This window comes from Suricata suricatta, chromosome 10 (genome assembly GCF_006229205.1).
Source record: "Suricata suricatta isolate VVHF042 chromosome 10, meerkat_22Aug2017_6uvM2_HiC, whole genome shotgun sequence".
Classification (NCBI taxonomy): Eukaryota; Metazoa; Chordata; class Mammalia; order Carnivora; family Herpestidae; genus Suricata; species Suricata suricatta.
Genome location: NC_043709.1, coordinates 56,934,542 through 56,954,545, shown reverse-complemented (window position 1 = coordinate 56,954,545; position 20,004 = coordinate 56,934,542). Strand labels below are relative to the sequence as shown.

The following is a 20,004-nucleotide window of genomic DNA, read 5'->3' as shown; positions in this document are numbered from 1 at the left end:
TTTCCAGCGCGAGTCCGGACTTGGAAGGCGTGAGGGGACCGTGTTGCCGGTGTGGCTCCGCAGAAGAGTGGCGGGAACTCCGGCCGCCCCGACGGCTCGGTGACTCCAGTGTGGAAGAGGCAGCTGTTCTCCCAGGCGGCCGTGGGGGGCAGCAGAGGGGACCGCGACAGGTGCGGGAGCCCCTCCCCGGGTGGAAGTGAGAAGGCGGGCTTCGGGTCTGTTCCCAGGCTGGAAACCACCCCCGTCCTCCTCCCCCCCAAATCCCCCGGAGAGGCAGGGCCGGCGCCGGGTCTGGAGGAGGAAGCGGCCAGAGACAGTGCAATTTCACGCGGCCTCTGGGGCTCGGGTTCCTCGGCAGGGTAGATGAATTATGGGGTTTCGAGGGGTTTCCGGGGAAACTGAGGTGGCCTGAGTGTGAGGCAAACATCGTCCTCCTCAAAAACACACACAGAAAAAAACATTCACGTTCAGAGAGAAAATCCAAGTGACCCAACCGGCTAGGGGAGTTGAGTGATTTGCTTAATGGGCGAGGCCAACTTTCAGGGGGCGGGATTTGGAGCGCTCTCCCCACCCCCATTACCTTTCTCCTTTGGAGACTTTTAGGGGCGTTTGGAATCTCGGCCTCCCCTTAGTCCAGCTCCCGAAGAAAAATTAGGGTGAGACCCATGCTCGATATGCGTGGCGAAGCGGCCAAAAACTGGGGCGTGGGGCGCACTCGGGGCGGGCAGTCGGAGGCTCCAGCCAGCTCTACGCCAGCCTCGCGCCGGAGGGGGCGCGGCCGTGACTCACCCCCTCCCCCTGCGCTCCCTCCTTCACCCTCTCACAGACGTACACCCCTCCCCTGCTATCCCGCCCCGGACTCTGGCTCCGGCTCCTGTTGCAGTTTGCAACCTCCTCTGCCGCCACTGCTAAGTCGCTGGCGGCTCAGGTGGCTCCGCTTCGATGTCCTAGTCCAGGCTGCACCCCCACCCCCCACGCCCCGGGCCGGATTCGGCGGGGCTGCTTTCACCCTCTGCTGGAGTCATGAGGGCGAATGGGGCTCTGCAGGTGCTGGGCTTCTTTCTCAGCCTGGCCCGAGGCTCCGAGGTGGGCAACTCGCAGGCAGGTAAGCGGCACGAGGGCACTCGCAGCCTCGGAACCCGGGATCCCGAACCGAGTGCGCCGAATCCTGAAGGGCAGGGGCAGCAGCTGGGGTGGAGCGAGGCTGGGGGTGCCCAACCGGGTCTGCTGGGACCACCTGAGCGGGGACCGTCAGGCTCAGGTTCTCGGCGTGGTCCGGGCGGGGTCGGGATTCCTGGACACCACCCCCCAATCCCCGGCTCAGCAGCGAGTCGCGGACGCTCTAATTCGTCTCTCTCGTTGGGGCTGATGCCGAAACAGATCACACTTCTGAGGGGCCTTGTATTTAGGGAGGGGAGCTTGGAGCCTCCGTTCTGTAAATGTGAGATGATCGGAGGTGCAGGTCTTGGGGGGGAGGGGGGGAAATGTCTCAGTTTGTTTCCCGGGGTTTCAGCACCTCTAGTTTCGTTGTTTTGCCGACAGGGCGGAGCTCTGGAAGGGTTGGTGGGGTTGTTGTTCTCTACTGTTTGAAAAACAAGAGAGGCACCTCCTCTTCCGTGAGTTGACCTGCCCTGGGAAGGGCTGAGACTAACCAAAGAGCTAAGTACAGGTGACATCAGGTGAGAGGCCACCCAGAGGCCGACGTCTCTCTTTTCCTCAGAATAATAAAGCCGGCAGGTCCCCGACTTGACTAACCTCACTTTGTCAAGACCCAGATTAATTCACCTAGTGTTTATTGAGCATCTACTATGTATTAGGCTCCAGGCCAGGAGCTGTAGGGTCAAAGACGTCCAGTCTGTATTTTTCCCCCACAACCTGAGACCCAGCAGGGCACCTCTCCGAACTTCTGAGCTTGCTGTCCTGGGGTCCTTCCTAGACCCAGCTTCTCCCCCACCTACATTCTCTTTACTGTCTGACTCTGCCTCTTAGAGTCCAACAAAAGTCAGATTGCTCTTCTGTTCCTCCTCCCACTCCCAGGCTACTGGAGCCCACCCCTTTGGTGTATCTCTGGGACCGTGGACACCTTGGGTGCTGGAGTGCTCACATTGGAGGATTCCTGTTGATCTCTTCCCCTCCCCCAGACTTCAGCTTGGGGTTTGGCACAGCCAGGGCCTCTTCCCCAGAGTGGGAGTGGGAGAAACACCTGTGCTTCCCCCACAGTTGCAGAGCCTAAATTTAGACCCTGGGATCTTGAGATGTGAACACTCCCAGCTGGTGGAGGGGGGGGGGGGTTCTGGGGATTGGAGTGGGAGGGACCAAATAGAATGACTGAATCACTGTCCCATCCAGACCCTTAGAATCTTCAGCCAGGAACCCAGGAGTCCCACATCCTGGCCACCTTCCCTGAAGGAGACAGGAGGCAGGCTTGGTTGGGTCTTTTTACCCTTTATCTGGATCCTGCAGCCTCTGGGCATCCGGCCCTGTCTCAGTCCTTCTATAGCCCCTTTGTCCTGGCTGTGATGGGGGTGGGGGATATTGGAGAGGAGGCCTCTGGTTGAGGAAGGGCTAGAGATTCTTGGTCTGACCCACCCCAGTGCTCTCTTCCAAAGGAGTGCCCAGACCCCTCCCTGTGCCCCTGGTCCCTGTGCATTATTCCCTTCCCCCAGCCCTCTTCCCCAAGCAGCCTTGTTCCTCCTTAGAGACAGTTTTTATGCTCTTCCCAGAGATGTTTTTTATGCTCTCTTCCAGAGGAGGCCCTTTGCTCCCTGTTTGTGTAATATGGACTTTACCCTCAGGATGGCAGGGAACTGGGACCTCTAACACTGTAGCCTTCCAGACACAGATACAGAGTCTGCACAAACACATAAAGGCAGGTGGGATGGATGGGGCCTAATACTTCCTAATAAAGAAACCCAAGGACAGAACCAATATGGATTTCTGGGCCAGCAGGGAAGCCGTGTATGTGCATGTGTCGCAAGTGCACCTACACACACACACACATACACACACGTCACATCACATACATACACCACTTCTCTGCAGAAATCTTGGCTCCTTCCTTATCTGGGGACAAGGGTTGGCACCTCGGCTTGTAAGAGGGGGTATCCTGCCAGGAAAGGGATTGGGGTGGGGCTGTTCCCAAAATGACTAACCTTCCTAGTCTCTTTCCTTTCAGCCAAGGACCAAAGAGTTCCCAGGATCCTCTGGGAGCTCCCAGCCAGTTTACCCCTTTGCTGGGTCTAGCCCACCTTCTTCCTATTGTGGGGAGCAATAGGGAATGGGAGTGCTCAAAGGTCAAGTGGGCAGATAGGGGTGTATCTAGGAGGAGGAGGTAGGACCTCACTAATTTCCCTCCCTCCATTCCCACTCCCGCCTCCTACTAAGCTGCCAGTGCCTCAGGGAAGGGTGGTTGGAACAGGTGGAACCTACCCCCCACCTTCCCCACAGCCTCACTGAGCCAGAGGAAAGAGATAGGGGTAGGCTTGAGGGTCCAAGATTTCCCATAGCCCCTATGTCCTCCAAACGTACAAGGTCAAATGAACCCCCAAGACTGGCATGCCTCATGAGAATTGCAATGTTGGAAAGCTTTTTAATGAATCTTTTGACAATGAAATTGGGTGGAAGGCTTAGAATGGGGGTAATCTTTTGTTGTTTTTCTCCAGGCTACTGTGTATTTGCTGGAAAGTGTGATGCTGAGGAGCTTGGGATAGGGGAAGGGAGAAGGGAAGCCAGAATTTAGGAAGGAGGGGTGCGGGGTAGGGAACCAGCTCCTTATCTTCCAGCTTTAAAGACAAAGCTCACATTGACCCCCTCTTCCCACCAGAGCCCCCCTTCTAGTGAGGTCACTTGTCTGAGCCCAAGGCTTGAGGGTGGAGGAGGGGCGGGTGCTACTGAGGACAGGGTTTCTCGGGACAGGGTGGAGCAGCCCCCTCCTCCTAGATAGAATTGCCTCATTGTGGGCTGAACTGTGGCCCTGGGCACTGCCCCCACCCTCTGCCCCCATCCCACCCTCAGTAGACACAATAGGGGCTGTGTGCTAGCCCCAAAGAGATATTTATTCCAGGATCTAGAGAGAGGCAGGATGGGGGTAGAGAAGTAAGTACCCTGGTTGGAGAGGGGGAAGGGAAAAGAAGGGTAACCAAGTTGTGGTCATTTTCTAACCTAAGGAGGAAAAAAAAAAAAAACAACACCTTCTACATCCTCTTTGATTAACTCCTTAGTACCCAAAGTAGCACCTGAAAGAGGCAAGAAGAGGCCCTGGTGGAAATGGGAAACCTTTTCACCTTCCAGTTCAGAGACATAGTGAGGGACTTCTGAGAGAGGGAGTTCAGGCTCTCATTCCAACATAGGCCTTTGTGTCGGTCTCTAGCGGGGAGGGTTGGAGGCAGCTGCCTCCTGATCATGTTGAAAGTTACTGGAAGAGGGCAACCCAAGGGATGGCCTTGGGGGACGAGGCTAAAAACTTGGGTCCAGCTCTCTGCCACTCTCACCTCCACTCTGAGCAGTGTGTCCTGGGACTCTGAACGGGCTGAGTGTGACTGGCGATGCCGAGAACCAGTACCAGACGTTGCACAAGCTCTACGAGAGGTGTGAGGTGGTGATGGGGAACCTTGAGATTGTGCTCACAGGACACAATGCTGATCTCTCCTTCCTGCAGGTTAGAGTGCCTGACTCCCTACCTCAACCTCTTTCCCCCTTAACCCTCCACCCCTTCCTCAGGGCTGTCCTCTGCTGGAGTTCAGCATTCCTAAAACTCCATAGTTGCTAAGATCCAAACTTGTGTCTTAATGGGGAAGTGACTGGCATCTGGGACCTATGGTCTGCCTCTAGCTAGGGATACACAGGGGCTGGCACAGGATACACAGAGAAGCGGGCAGAAGTGGCATAGTGCTCTGCAACAGGGGCTAATTTAGAGAGACCCCTGGGACCAAGCAGCACCTGGAGAGATGAGGATGGGACTAAGCAAGGACCCTCCCAGCAAGAGGAGCTCCGAGAAGGAAAGGGTAGGAGACTAGAATTCCCCAGTCATTTCTGCTGCCGGTCTTCCTTTGCAGAAGGGACACAGTAGTGTGATGCCAGCTACCCCCCTATTCCAGATTAGGAATTGGAAAGAATTAGAGGGGTTAGCGATTACCTAATGCCTTGGGGAGGGAGGGGAGATTGAGGCTTTTTGTCCTGTTCTCCCTCCCACTGACATGTTCTCTGTTCCACCACAGTGGATCCGAGAAGTGACCGGCTATGTCCTCGTGGCCATGAATGAGTTCTCTACCCTGCCACTGCCCAACCTCCGGGTGGTGCGGGGGACGCAGGTCTACGACGGGAAGTTTGCTATCTTTGTCATGTTGAACTATAACACCAATTCCAGCCATGCTCTGCGCCAGCTCCGCTTTACTCAGCTCACTGGTCAGTTCCTGATGATTCCTTCTAGTTTTGCCCCTCAACCAACCTGCAGACAGGTGCCTCCTTGATGATAACCCAAGACTGCTCCCTAAGTGGCCTTTACATGAGGTCCACCATCTTGAGCATTGTGGTCTAAAGGTCCACCACTCCTTACACAACATAGGGCCCTGATAGGGAGCAGAGGCATCTGCCCCAGGGGAAAAGTTCTTATGTCTAATGGGTCTGGAGTTGAAGCTGGACCTGTTACCCACTCCTCTGTCTTTAAAAATAGTGTAGTTTGATGTCCCTCCTTCCCCAGGAATGGGGATCCTGTCTCCTCCCCCTCACAATTCCCCACAAGCTGCAGGAACATGGGAGTTAAATGCCACATGGCTACCTTCTACTTCTCCCTGTCCCTGTCAGTTGGAAAACAAACAGGTAGGGCAGGGGAAGGAGGTGGTTGAATCAGGGATCACCTCTTTCTTTCCCTTCCCTCCCCCCACTGGCTAAACCGGATCTGGACAGGTGTCTGAGGAGGCAGAAGTTTCTTCTGGCCTGGCTCCTCCTCTATCTTACAAGGCAAGCCTTTTCTGCCGGTCAGATTTAATTAGACATATTTGTCCGTCCCATTTCCCTTCCTCTTGAGTCTTGGGTGGCCTTTTGAGTTGGTGGTGGGGTGTGTAGGGAAGAGGAGGTCTGCTGCAGCCTGTCACTTCTCTTCCCTATCTCAGAGATTCTGTCAGGAGGCGTTTATATTGAGAAGAATGATAAACTTTGTCACATGGACACAATCGACTGGAGGGACATCGTGAGGGACCGAGATGCCGAGATAGTAGTGAAGGACAACGGCAAGACTTGTGAGTGAACATGATTAGGACTGCTGCCCTGCCCCTACCCACCAAACCAGAGAGACGCCTCTCCCATCATTATTATATCCTTATTTCGAACCCACCTCTCCACTGATAAAACACCTCAGGCTCCAGATCTAAGAAGCCTGCCAGGAGGGAGCAGGTCAGTCTCCTAGAATCCAAACCCCAGAAGTAATGTGTGAAAAAAAGGAGCAAAAGATCTCTGTGTGCTAAGTAAGGAAGCCAGATCTTTGGGCTCCATATCCACATTTCTTTCCACTATAACATTCTCCGTTCTTCCTGGAACCCACCCTTGATCAAAATTGGCTGCCCCCTGACCACTCACACACACATACTCCTGCTAGGTTCAGTTTGCCAAGGAGGAACCAAGTTCCTGGGTTTAGACTGAGGCTGAGCTTGGCAGTTACGCCAGGCCCACTGCTCCAGCTGCCCTGTGGGTGGTATGGAGGTGTGGCTGCTCTACCCCTTGTTGACGGGTTCACTTGAGCCCAGCCCTGCTCTGCCAGGGCAAAGGGTGACACTGCCCTGGCTCTTTGCTTCCTGGGACTGGGGTGTCTGTGTGCTGACATCATACCCTGTTGATTCAAGCAAGCCTTTCCTAACCCTGACAGCCCTTTGTGTTGCTTTCCTTCCCAACCAGGTCCCCCCTGTCATGAGGCCTGCAAGGGGCGCTGCTGGGGTCCTACACCAGAAGACTGTCAGACATGTGGGTTTTCTCTAAAAACTTCCAAGTTCAGGGGCGCCTGGGTGGCTCAGTCGGTTAAGCCTCCGGCTTCGGCTCAGGTCAGATCTCACGTTCGTGGGTTCGAGCCCCGCGTCAGGCTCTGTGCTGACAGCTAGCTCAGAGCCTGGAGCCTGCTTCCGGTTCTGTGTCTCCTCTCTCTGCCCCTCCCCCTCTCATGCTCTGTCTCTCTCTGTATCAAAAATAAATAAAACATTAAAAAAAAAAACTTCCAAGTTCATACACTTTCATATCCCTGCCCACCCCAATCTATATGAACACTGGGGGTAGGGACAAGCCGAGAGGGTGAACAGTGGTCTCAGAATATAGTCTTAAGAGCTCTGACAGCCATGCTTTCTCTCTTTCTATAGTGACCAAGACCATCTGTGCCCCTCAGTGTAATGGTCACTGCTTTGGGCCCAACCCCAACCAGTGCTGCCATGATGAGTGTGCAGGGGGCTGCTCAGGCCCTCAGGATACAGACTGCTTTGTATGTACCGCCATTTGCCTGGCTTCTGAAACAGGGATGTGGGCTTTGGGGAAGAAGTTGGGGTACATATATTATAACGTGAGTTTTGTGACTCTCCTATGTTCCTAGGCCTGTCGACTCTTCAATGACAGTGGGGCATGCGTACGCCAGTGTCCACAGCCTCTTGTTTACAACAAACTAACTTTCCAGCTGGAACCCAATCCCCACACCAAGTATCAGTATGGTGGAGTTTGTGTAGCCAGCTGTCCCCGTAAGTGTCTAAGGAGAGGAATGATGGTAGTAGAAACTGGATTTTAGACATTTTAGGAGGTAAAAGGGATCAAGTTGGGTGGTAAATAGAGGATGTAGGTTGTGATCATTTAACAGCCTCCAGTGAATAATCCCTATGCCCTACTCCCCCGTCTGCTTTCCCATGATTTCTAGTAATTGGTCATTGTTCTGCAACAAAGAGCAAAGGGCCCTTCTAATCCATAGGATAGTGCTTAAGGAGCCTTGGGTGGTAGGTCGGGGCAGATCCAGCAAAGAGTAGGAGGGAGCAAGGTTCAGTTGGTGGTTGGCAGTGTTCCTCCCTTTTTGCTAATCGTGCCCTCTTCTTTCCTAGATAACTTTGTGGTAGATCAAACGTCTTGTGTCAGGGCCTGTCCTCCTGACAAGATGGAAGTAGATAAAAGTGGACTCAAGATATGTGAACCTTGTGGGGGGCTGTGTCCTAAAGGTGAGTAGGAGCTGGTGAGGAGTTGGGGAAGAGAACTCCTTTCCCCACAGGCCAGTCAGTCCCCACCCACTGAGCCTGTGTTGTCTTTGCAGCCTGTGAGGGGACTGGCTCCGGGAGCCGCTTCCAGACTGTGGACTCTAGCAACATTGATGGGTTTGTGAACTGCACCAAGATCCTGGGCAACCTGGACTTTCTTATCACTGGCCTCAATGGGTTAGAGACTCTGCTTTCCTTTTTTCTAATCCCTCACCCCATCCAGCCTCTCACAGTTCATTGCATTTGGCTCAACCCTTCATATATGCAGATTAAGAATATAAGTCATACAAAGATGAGATAATGTATATAAAGCATCTGGCTCATAATAAACGTTTAATAAATAATATTATCACAAAAAAATATATGTCATAAAATTTTAAAAGTCACATAGTACCTGACCATGCCTAACTCTATCTCCTACCCAGGGCTTGAATCCCGTCAGAGACATCTCTAAGCAATCTGATACCATTTAGCTGAGTGGCAAGAGACAAGGACATTGTGTCCTCTTTCTTTCTTTTTTTTTTTTTAAGATTTTATTTGTATATAATCTATACAGCCAGCGTGGGGCTCAGACTCACAATCCTACGATCAAGAGTCTCATGCTCTACCGATTGAGCCAGCCGGGTGCCCCTGCCTGAATCAGTGTTTTTTTGTTTAATGTTTATTTCTTTATTTTTGAGAGAGAAAGACAGAGAGAGAGGGAGACAGAGAATCCCAAACAGGCTCTGCACCCTCAGCATGGAGCTTGACGCAGGGCTCAAACCCGTGAACTGCCAGATCATGACCTGAGCTAAAATAAAGTCATACAGTTAACCAACTGAGCTACCCAGGCGCCCCCTAAGTCAGTTTTTTTTTTAGTTTTTTATTTTTATTTTTATTTTTATTTTTGAGAGAGAGACACACAGTGTGAGCAGGGGAGGGTCAGAGATAGAGGGAGATACAGAATCTGAAACAGGCTCCAGGCTCTGAGCTAGCTGTCAGCACAGAGCGCGACGCAGGACTTGAACCAATGTACCATGAGATCATGACCTGAGCCGAAGCCAGACGCTTAACCGACTGAGCCACACAGGCGCCCCCAAATCAGTTTTTTAATGAGAGTTGCCCACATGATGATTTTCTAATTCCATTAGTTCTTTTGCAATTATTTGTTGTCATTTCAGTGTCAGGAAGAGTCTCCCCTTCCCATTTATTTGTTTATTTAATAATACCTATTTCATTCAATTCTTTATCATCTTTTTCAGTCATTATTTTGGTATTCAGTTATCTCTGAACTGGCCAATGGGGGGCACTTTCTTACTGTTTTGCATGAGATGCTATAAACTCATGTTATATTTATCCTGCCCTAGCCATTTCTCCAAGGAACCCTGTTTCCTTTTAGTGGCAGATGGTGTTTAGAAGCTAAGTTCTGAGGCTAGGCATGCTTGTTGCTACTGGGTTCTACCTCTACCTTGTCAACTGGTTTTTACTATTCTTTCCAGAGACCCCTGGCACAAGATCCCTGCCCTGGACCCTGAGAAGCTCAATGTCTTCCAGACAGTACAGGAGATCACAGGTGAGTGGGAGGAGAGACTTTTCTTTCTGAGAGGAACAGGTAAACCACTGGCACAAATTGCTACATAACTACTTACAAACTCATGTACTGAGCAACAGGGGAAGGACTGACAGAACCTAAGAAAGCAAGGAGCAAAGATTCCCTGCTCACATGCTTCTCTCTGACCCCCCAGGTTACCTGAACATCCAGTCCTGGCCTCCCCACATGCACAACTTCAGTGTCTTTTCCAACCTGACAACCATTGGGGGCAGAAGCCTGTACAAGTGAGTCGTAGAGTGTGGAGGTGGTAGCATCTCCGGGCAATGGACCCTGTTTCTGAGGCCTCCTTGCATGACATACAAGGTGCTGTGTCATACAGAAGTCCCAAAGGGTCTGCCCATCTGAAGAGGAAAAGATAAAAGGAGGGGGTGTCCATCTCAGTGGTGTGACTACCCCAGAGCAAATTGGTTGAATGAACATGAATCCACTACATGGTGTTTTTCCCCATGTCGTCTCCCTTCTCACCCTGTCTCCTTGTTCTCAGCCGGGGCTTCTCTTTGTTGATCATGAAGAACTTGAACATAACATCGTTGGGCCTCCGATCTTTGAAAGAAATTAGTGCCGGGCGTATCTACATAAGCGCCAATAGGCAGCTCTGCTACCACCATTCTCTGAACTGGACCCGGCTGCTACGGGGGCCTCCGGAAGAGAGACTAGACATCAAACATAACCGGCCCCGCAGAGACTGCGGTGAGGGAAAGGGCCCCCAAGGGTGGTGGGAAGAGGAGGTCAGGGAGGAGAGGGTACAGTGTAAGGACTATTCCACTCTAGGAGTAGAAGAGCTGGAGGTGGGACCAAGGAGAGGGGCATGTCAGGCTAGAGGCGGTTATGAGGAAGAGTTCCAAAGAGGGCATGTTAGAGACGTGACTCCTCCTGACTCACCCCTTCCTTTCCAGTGGCAGAGGGCAAAGTATGTGACCCCCTGTGCTCTGGGGGATGCTGGGGCCCAGGTCCTGGTCAGTGCCTATCCTGTCGAAACTACAGCCGAAGCGGTGTCTGTGTGACCCACTGCAACTTTCTGAATGGGTAACAGCAAGGGGCAAGAGAGTCAAGAAGGGGTGGGGATGGGGAGTAGGGACCCTGGGAGCTGTTCTGGTGGCACCTGAAAGCCTTTAGATGACTCTCTCCATATGGCTTGGTGGGAAAGAGAAAGGGGACTCTATGGCTGGGGGATCAGGAAGTAAAGGTCAGGACTTAGAAGTGACCCCTTCCCTTTACCCCCCCATTACAGGGAGCCTCGTGAGTTTGCCCTTGAGGCTGAATGCTTCTCCTGTCACCCGGAGTGCCAACCCATGGAGGGTAGTGCCACATGCAATGGCTCGGTATGGTAGCAGCACAGGATCTCTAAGGGAGAGGGGGCAAGGGCAACACGTGAAGGTCTTGGGAATGATATGGCCAAATCCCAAGGCCAACACAGGGAGGCCAGATAACACTAGGGTCTATGGATGGAGCATCCTGAATGGCTGGGTTGGTCCTTACTGGGAGGTATGCCGTTGACTTTGGGATCCCATCCTCCCGCCCTTCTCTCTTCCATCCAGGGCTCTGATGCTTGTGCTCAGTGTGCCCATTTTCGAGATGGGCCTCACTGTGTGAACAGCTGCCCCTATGGAGTCCTTGGTGCCAAGGGCCCCATCTACAAATACCCAGATGCTCAGAATGAATGTCGGCCCTGCCATGAGAACTGCACCCAGGGGTCAGTGATGGGATTATGTGGGAGGAGGGGGAGAACATAAAACTAGGGGGAAAGAAGTGGGTAAAGGGAGCTGAAAGAAGAAAGGAATTATGACTTAAGAATCACTCCCAGCTGCATAATGAACGGTTGGAGAAAGGGAATCTCCGTAATAGCACACAATTATACCACAGTTTTGAGAACCTGGAATAACCTCAGCTCAGGGAGTTTCAGTCAAGAGAGGGACTCAGGGAGAGTTGGCAAGCTAGACATGGGGGCCATGTCTTGGGATACATTTGAACTCCAGGATAGGACACTATGATAGGGTTTGAAACAATGTTGTACGTTGGGGCTGTCAGGATTCAGCTTCCTATGGGAGTCTCCCACACTCCCATTTAAGGAGGTGACTTTGTTCTCCAGGTGTAAGGGACCAGAGCTACAAGACTGTTTAGGCCAAACACCGGCACTGATCAGGTATGATGGGCTTGGAGATTTATGAAGCTGGGGATATTTGGGAGAGAAGCTAGGGAGGGGGCAGTTACCTGCTGGCAAGAGATGACTCTTTATTCATTTTGGCCTTCTATATACACCACTATCACTGGTCAGAGACACAAGAATCCAAGCTTCTGGCCTTCCCTTCTTTAAATTAACTTGTAGTAGCCTCAGGAGGTCCAGATTTAGGGTAACCCTTTCAGTGCTCAAGGACATGTGTATGTGTGAATGTTAATTTCTTGCCCCAGATTTGTACCATAACTTTAAAACAGGCATAAATGGCATTTGTTTTTTTGTTTTGTTTTTGGTTGTTGTTTTAACAGATCTTTTTATTTTTATTTTTTAATGGTTTATTTTCAAATTGGTTTCCATAATACACCCAGTGCTTCTCCCCACAAGTGCCCCCTCCATGACCATTACCCACTTCCCTCCCCCCCCTTCAGTCCATGGTTCGTTTTCAGTATTCAGTAGTCTCTCATGATTTGTGTCCCTCACTCTCCCCAGCTCTCTTTCCCCCTTCCTCTCCCTATGGTCCTCTGTTAGGTTTCTCCTGTTAGACCTATGAGTGCAAACATATGGTATCTGCCCTTCTCTGCCTGACTTATTTCGCTTAGCATGACACCCTCAAGGTCCATCCACTTTGCTACAAATGGCCATATTTCATTCTTTCTCATTGCCATGTAATATTCCATTGTATATATATACCACATCTTCTTATCCATTCATCAGGTGATGGACATTTAGGCTCTTTTCATGATTTGGCTGTTGTAGAAAGTGCCGCTATGAACATTGGGGTACATGTGCTCCTATGCATCAGCACTTCTGTATCCTTTGGGTAAATCCCTAGCAGTTCTATTGCTGGGTTTAACGGATCTTTTTAAATTTATTTTTGAGAAAGGGACATAGTGTGAGAGCAGGGGAAGGGCAGAGAAAGAGAGAATCCAAGCAGGCTCTGCACTGTCAGTGTGGAGCCTGACATGAGGCTTGAATTCTCTAACCGTGAGATCATGACCGGAGCCAAAATCAAGAGTCTGACACTTAACTGATTGAACCACCTAGGCACCCCGGCATAGGTGATATTTGTAAGGGAGGTGTAGACCTAAGATAACGCTGGGCTTCTTTATCTCACAGCAAAACCCATCTGGCAATGGGCTTAACAGTGGTAGTTGCACTGGCAGTGGTTTTCCTGATCCTGGGAGGCACTTTTCTCTATTTGCGTGGGCGCCGGATCCAGAATAAGAGGGCTATGAGGCGCTACTTGGAACGGGGGGAGGTAAGTGCCTAGCCTAATCTTGAAAGGTACCCTATATCATCTCTCTTCAAGAGCCTCCTCCTTTCCCAGAAATTGATCCTTTTCTTTAAGGAGGCAGTATGGCCCACGATAAAAATAACTCTGGCCAGAGAAATGGAAGAATATGCATTCTAGTCCTGATTTTGCCATTAATTTGCCACATGACTTTGAAGAAATTACTTTTCTTCTCTGTGCCTCATTTTATGCACATATACAAAAGAAATAACATTCATCCTTACAGGATGGCTGTAAGGGTGAAAGGGGCTGATATATGTGAAAATGCTTCGGAAAGCATAGAGAACTGTAAGGAAGTATTCAAGGGGAGGGCATTACCACTCTCCCCACTTCCCTCCATAAAAAGGGAATTCCCAACCTTTTTGATTGCTGATCCCATGAGTACAAAAAACTTTCTCAGACCTTAGCGTCTGTTACTCCCCAGTATGCCTGCAATGCTTAAGACTAAAGACAATTCCTCTTCTTGCTCCCAACCCTGTGGGCTTTGTGACTCTGAGCATCCACCTATTGGGAGGGAGTTGGAGTGGGACATGGGAATGGCCTTAAGTATTTTCTTCCCTTCTGCTCCTTAGAGCATAGAGCCTCTGGATCCCAGTGAGAAAGCTAACAAAGTCTTGGCCAGAATCTTCAAAGAAACAGAGCTGAGGAAGCTTAAAGTGCTTGGCTCGGGCGTCTTTGGAACTGTGCACAAAGTGAGTGGCCCACAGAAAGTCTGTGGAAGAGGAGGGGAAAGGGTCTAGGGTGAAGGAAAGAAAGGTTTAGAGAAAGGGCTAGCCTGGGGAGAATGACCTTAGGCTGACTTCTGTCCAAAACTTCTTAGGGAGTGTGGATTCCTGAGGGTGAATCAATCAAGATTCCAGTCTGCATTAAGGTCATTGAGGATAAGAGTGGCCGGCAAAGTTTTCAAGATGTGACAGACGTAAGTGAGGGAAGAGTGTTTGCATGCTGCTAGAAGAGAGGTCAATATTAGATATTGAGGCATGGTCCTGTGTCAGTAAGTACTGTTAACCATACGGATGTCCTTGAACGTTGGGGTAGCCCTGATCTGGGTGTAAGTATTTGGACCTGTTTGATCCCTGGATAACCCCTCTTGTGTCTCTTAGCATATGCTGGCTATTGGCAGCCTAGATCATGCCCACATTGTACGGCTGCTGGGACTGTGCCCAGGGTCATCTCTGCAGCTCGTCACTCAGTACTTACCTCTGGGTTCCCTGCTGGATCATGTGAGACAACACCGTGGAGCACTGGGACCCCAGCTGCTGCTCAACTGGGGAGTACAGATTGCCAAGGTGAGAGGAACCTAGAGGAGTCCTGTGACTGAGCTGCCTGGTTGGTGGCCGGCAGGGAGTTGAAATTCTGAGAGCTGCCTTTAGGGTTTAGGATGATACTGGATCTCAAGGATCAATTCCCCCAACGTTGAGAATACTTCCTTCTTCTGTAGGGTATGTACTACCTTGAGGAGCATGGTATGGTGCATAGAAACCTGGCTGCCCGAAATGTGCTACTAAAGTCTCCCAGTCAGGTTCAAGTGGCAGATTTTGGGGTGGCGGACCTGCTGCCCCCTGATGATAAGCAACTACTACACAGTGAAGCCAAGGTGAGGTGACACAAAGGGCTGGATAAGGCGGTGGGGATGGAGTGAAGCATGGGGACAGGGAGCAGTCAGTGGTCTCCTTCAGAGGCAGAGAGATGGTGAACGATAAATTCAAGGAGAGGAACTTGGAAATGCCAGAAGTACGAGTTCAGAAAACAAAAAGAGAAAAGAGTGATAGAGAACTTGGGGTTTAGAAGTGCTGAGAACATTTGTGGAAATCAACTTTTGCCTTTAATTCCCCAGACTCCAATTAAGTGGATGGCCCTCGAGAGTATCCACTTTGGGAAATACACACACCAGAGTGACGTCTGGAGCTATGGTCAGTCCATCTGGATACCCTCCATATCATCACTGGCCCAAATCCCATAGTTGCCTTTTGAGAGACCCTTTCTTAGAATTTCTAAGCCCTTGAGATCCTTGTGTTAGATTAAGTTCTGCCTCCCTTTCATCTTCATGCCCATGTCTACTATTTTGCCATCAACTAGTCGTGTCTTCCTATAACAGGAGTGACAGTTTGGGAGCTGATGACCTTTGGGGCAGAGCCTTATGCTGGGCTACGACTGGCCGAAGTACCAGACCTACTAGAGAAAGGGGAGCGATTGGCGCAGCCTCAGATTTGTACCATTGATGTGTACATGGTCATGGTCAAGTGTGAGTTACTTGCTGATCCTAGCTTTTTTGTTTTGTTTTTACATGTTTATTTCTTTGAGAGAGAGTGGGAGCATGAGCAGGGGAGGGCCAGAGAGAGAGGGAGGGAGAGAATCCCAAGGAGGCACCATGTTGGCAGCATAGAGCCTGACTCGGCTCAATCTCACAAACTGTGAGACCATGACCTGAGCCAAAATCAAAAGTTGAATGTTCAACCAACTGAGCTGCCCAGGTGTCCCTGATGCCCCAGCCATTTTCTATCTGACTTCCCTCCCTACTCCACTCCCCTCTTATGGCTCTACTTCCTACATCTTACCCCCAGGTTGGATGATTGATGAGAATATTCGCCCAACCTTTAAAGAACTAGCCAATGAGTTTACCAGGATGGCCCGAGACCCACCACGGTATCTAGTCATAAAGGTGAGTAGGAACTAGGAGTTTTGAAGGAGATCTAGAGGAAAGGAGACTTGGCAGGAATGAGGATCCCTCTTAACAATCACCTGTCCCTACAGAGAGAAAGTGGGCCTGGAATCCCCCCTGGAGCAGAACCCCCTGCTCTGACAAACAAGGAACTGGAGGAAGTGGAACTAGAGCCAGAACTTGAGCTAGACCTGGACTTGGAGTCAGATGAGGATGGTCTGGCAGCCACACTAGGCTCTGCCCTCAGCCTGCCAGTTGGAACACTTAATCGGCCCCGTGGGGTAAGGTGCTTCCCAGTGTTTCAAGACTGTCTGCACCCTGAGCCTTCTGTGTACCCGAACCCTCATGAACCCCAATGATACCCAGATTAACAACTCAAAGGCCCCCCCATGGTGAATAGATTTCTCCCTTAATCAAAGCCTTCTTCACTTTTTTCATCCTAGAGCCAGAGCCTTTTAAGCCCATCATCCGGATATATGCCTATGAACCAGGGTAATCTTGGGGAGACCTGCCAGGTAAGGTCTGTCTCTTTAAGGGGTTACTGAGAGATTGGGTAACAGTGTCTTAGGATCCACAGAGGCAGTGTGGGAGACTTTAGAAACATTTCAGGGTTTTTATTTTTTGTGGGTTTTTTTTAAGTGTGTATTTTTGAGAGAGAGGAGAGAGCGTGAGTGAGCAGGGGAGGGGGGAGTGGGAAACACAGAATCTGAAGCAGGCTCCAGGCTCCAAGGTGTCAGCACAGAGCCTGATGTGGGGCTCAAGCCTACGAACTGTGGGATTATGACCTGAGCTGAAGTCAGATGGTTAACCGACTGAGCCACCCAGGTTCCTGAAACCTTTGAGGTTTAAGCAGTGTCCTACAAAAAGAGAAGGCTTTGAACAACCCAATCTCCTAAACAAATATCTCTTTCCTTATCTCTGTGTAAATCTGTGTTTTACTTTCCTCCTTAGGAGTCTGCAGTTTGTGGAGGTGGTGAGCGATGTCCCCGTCCAGCCTCTCTGCATCCAGTGCCACGGGGACGCCTGGCATCAGAGTCCTCAGAGAGCCATGTGACAAGCTCTGAGGCTGAGCTCCAAGAGAAGGTGTCAATGTGTAGGAGCCGGAGCCGGAGCCCACGGCCACGTGGAGACAGTGCCTACCATTCCCAGCGCCACAGCCTGCTCACTCCTGTCACTCCACTCTCCCCACCAGGATTAGAGGAAGAGGATGTCAATGGCTATGTCATGCCAGATGCACACCTCAAAGGTGCCTGACTCTTCCTAGGGTTTTCCTCAAATCTTTCTCTCATCCTTTCCCTAGGCTTATCTTAATCCTTTTATCTTCTCTGATCTTTTTTAACTTTATTTTTAAGAGAGAGAGAGCAAGAGAGAGCACTGCTGCATGCAAGCAGGGGAGGGGCAGAGAAAGGGAGAGGGAGACGGAGACAGAGACAGAGACAATCCCAGGCTCCATGCTGTCAGCACAGAGCCTGATGTGGGGCTGGATCCCATGAACCTTGAGATCATGACCTGAGCCCAAATCAAGAGTTGGATGCTTAACCGACTGAGCCATCCAGGTGCCCCTTGTCTTCTCTGATCTTATCCCTCCCTTTTCATTTTTTCCTAACTTTCCCCCACTTCCCACTGCCTACTACCATATTCTCCACATACCTAGCCTCTCTTCTCAATCTCCAGGTACTCCCTCCTCCCGGGAAGGCACCCTTTCTTCAGTGGGCCTCAGTTCTGTCCTGGGTACTGAAGAAGAAGATGAAGATGAGGAATATGAATACATGAACCGGAGAAGAAGGCACAGTCCGCCTCGTCCCCCTAGACCTAGTTCTCTTGAGGAACTGGGTTATGAGTACATGGATGTGGGATCAGACCTCAGTGCTTCCCTGGGCAGCACACAGAGTTGTCCACTCAACCCTGTGCCAATCACGGCCACTGCTGGCACAACCCCAGATGAGGACTATGAATACATGAATCGGCGACATGGTGGAGGAGCTCCTGGGGGAGATTATGCAGCCATGGGGGCCTGCCCAGCAGCTGAACAAGGGTATGAAGAGATGAGAGCTTTCCAGGGGCCTGGACACCATGCCCCTCAAGTCCACTGTGCCCGCCTCAAAACTCTACGGAGTTTAGAAGCCACTGACTCCGCTTTTGATAACCCCGATTACTGGCACAGCAGGCTTTTCCCCAAGGCTAATGTTCAGAGAACATAACCCCTTCTTCCTGAAGTACTCAGGGAGCATCTCATGGCAGCTAGTGCCTCTAAAGGGTACTCCTCCTCTCCCTCGTCCCTCCCTCACAGGTCTCAGCCCATTTCCCCAGTCCTAGACAATTCCATTCAACCTGTGGAGGCTTTTAAACACTTTGACACAAAATTCTTGTGGTATGTAGCCAGCTGTGCACTTTCTTGTCTTTCCCAATCCTGGGAAAGGAGGTTTTCCCTATTGTGTGTGCTTTCCTAATCCCATTCCTCAACTTCCTCAGGGGGACTCCCTGGAGATATGAAGGATTACTCCCATGTCCCTTTCTTTCAGACTCTGACTTGTCGAGATTAGACTTTTAAGTGTGCTTTTGTTTCCCATCAGACTCCTAAGGAAGAGGAAACAGGGGTACCCTGGCAGGGGAAAGTAAAAGTTTGATTTATGACCCAGTCCCCTGGAAACAATGGAAAGCTTCAAATCTTGAGTGAAGAAAGATTGGGCATAGATACTGATTACTATTAATTGAGCATTTACAATGCCAGCCATCATCCTAAAGTTTACCTACATTATCTCACCTGATCCTTCCAGCAGTTCTTTGAGCTAGGTATATTCCCATTTCACAAAAAAAGGAAACTGACCCTTAAAGAGATTAAGTAAATTAAGTGGCAGGTTCAGGATTCAAAATCTTCCAATGCAGGTTTCCTTACTGTAAGATATCAAGGAAAACCGATAATAAGTCAGAGTCCTTGTAAGGGGCATTGTGTTCTTGTTTTTGCACTGAATCAAGCCCAACAACCACAGCCTCCTCCTACACCCAGACGTCTCATCTCAGGAAGTGGGAGTAACGGGGTGGTCAGAAGGAAAAAAATAACTGGACATTTTTATGTAAACCATAACCTACATGTGCTGTAAATGATCAATTCTCACCCAAGGGACAGATCATAACGGTCCCAAGAGCTACTTTTAGGGTCTATTCTCATCGAGTAGTGGGAAGTTTCCAGTCGGAATAGAAAGAGGACCCAGCTTCAGGCCTCTGTCCCCTTGGATGGGAAACGGGATATCTTTTGTATCAACTGAAGTTTTTTGTTTTGTTTTTATACATGCTTGAATAAAAATACCAAAGTTTTCCAGCCTCCTGACTGTCGAATGAAGACCTTTAGTGCCTGATAGACCATCCCTTTGCTCTTCAGCAGTGGATAGCTACCGCAGCATGCTGCCTTGTCTTCTGACAGTCCTACTCTGTCCCTTGCAGCTTTCTCCAGCCCTACTTTTCTGAAGACAAGCATAGCACACAGTCCTTTTCATTTAAGGCGTTTACTAGGAATCTATACAGGGCAGTCACCTGGGAATAATAAAAACAAGAAAATCCACGTTTGGGAAAATAAAGCCCGACAGATGTGGCTTCTCAAGAAATGGAACGCGAAAACTCCCATGTTTCAGAACTCTCATTCTCTTGAAAAAGTATGTACCAACACTTCCCTTAAGTGCCTTCAAAGCTTATTGTTGGAGCAATGGTGCCATCTTCAGTGGGAGCTTGGCCTCTAGATTGGGAGGCTGTGAATGGATAATCCCTCCGGACTCTAGCTACCCAGTTAGTCCCCGCTCCCAGTATTTCTGGTCTCCTTCCACATAGTTCTTGCCCCTCCCCGTTTTCCCAGCACCGGAGAACTGATTGGACCGGCTGAGCCGGTCCCCCCAGCCGCTCCAGGGATCCGGGGAAGGGCGCACCCAACCTCCCCGCCCTCAATATAGTCACTCCCGCCTCTCCTCGGTTCCACCCTGCTCCACCCAGCCCGGCTGCCTCGACACAGGTCGCCCCGCTGTAGCTCCACCCTTTCTCCCTTAGCCCGCCCCTCTCTATTACGGGTTTTCGCTTAGCACTCCT

The 20,004-nt window shown here is 50.5% G+C and overlaps 1 protein-coding gene across 1 annotated transcript; it reads left to right on the top strand.

The window, feature by feature from the left end:
• Nucleotides 1–849: 849 nt before the first annotated feature.
• On the top strand, nucleotides 850–19,252 carry ERBB3 (erb-b2 receptor tyrosine kinase 3). The gene is made up of 28 exons (XM_029955210.1): nucleotides 850–1,105; nucleotides 4,506–4,657; nucleotides 5,217–5,403; nucleotides 6,111–6,236; nucleotides 6,889–6,954; nucleotides 7,341–7,459; nucleotides 7,568–7,709; nucleotides 8,061–8,174; nucleotides 8,267–8,387; nucleotides 9,689–9,762; nucleotides 9,935–10,025; nucleotides 10,286–10,491; nucleotides 10,698–10,827; nucleotides 11,033–11,123; nucleotides 11,340–11,494; nucleotides 11,891–11,944; nucleotides 13,094–13,235; nucleotides 13,841–13,960; nucleotides 14,089–14,187; nucleotides 14,372–14,557; nucleotides 14,710–14,865; nucleotides 15,106–15,181; nucleotides 15,367–15,513; nucleotides 15,833–15,930; nucleotides 16,023–16,211; nucleotides 16,374–16,445; nucleotides 16,882–17,176; nucleotides 17,605–19,252. The coding sequence occupies exons 1-28, from the start codon at nucleotides 1,024–1,026 to the stop codon at nucleotides 18,129–18,131; spliced, it is 4,017 nt and encodes a 1,338-aa protein (XP_029811070.1). The 5' UTR covers nucleotides 850–1,023; the 3' UTR covers nucleotides 18,132–19,252.
• Nucleotides 19,253–20,004: the final 752 nt, after the last annotated feature.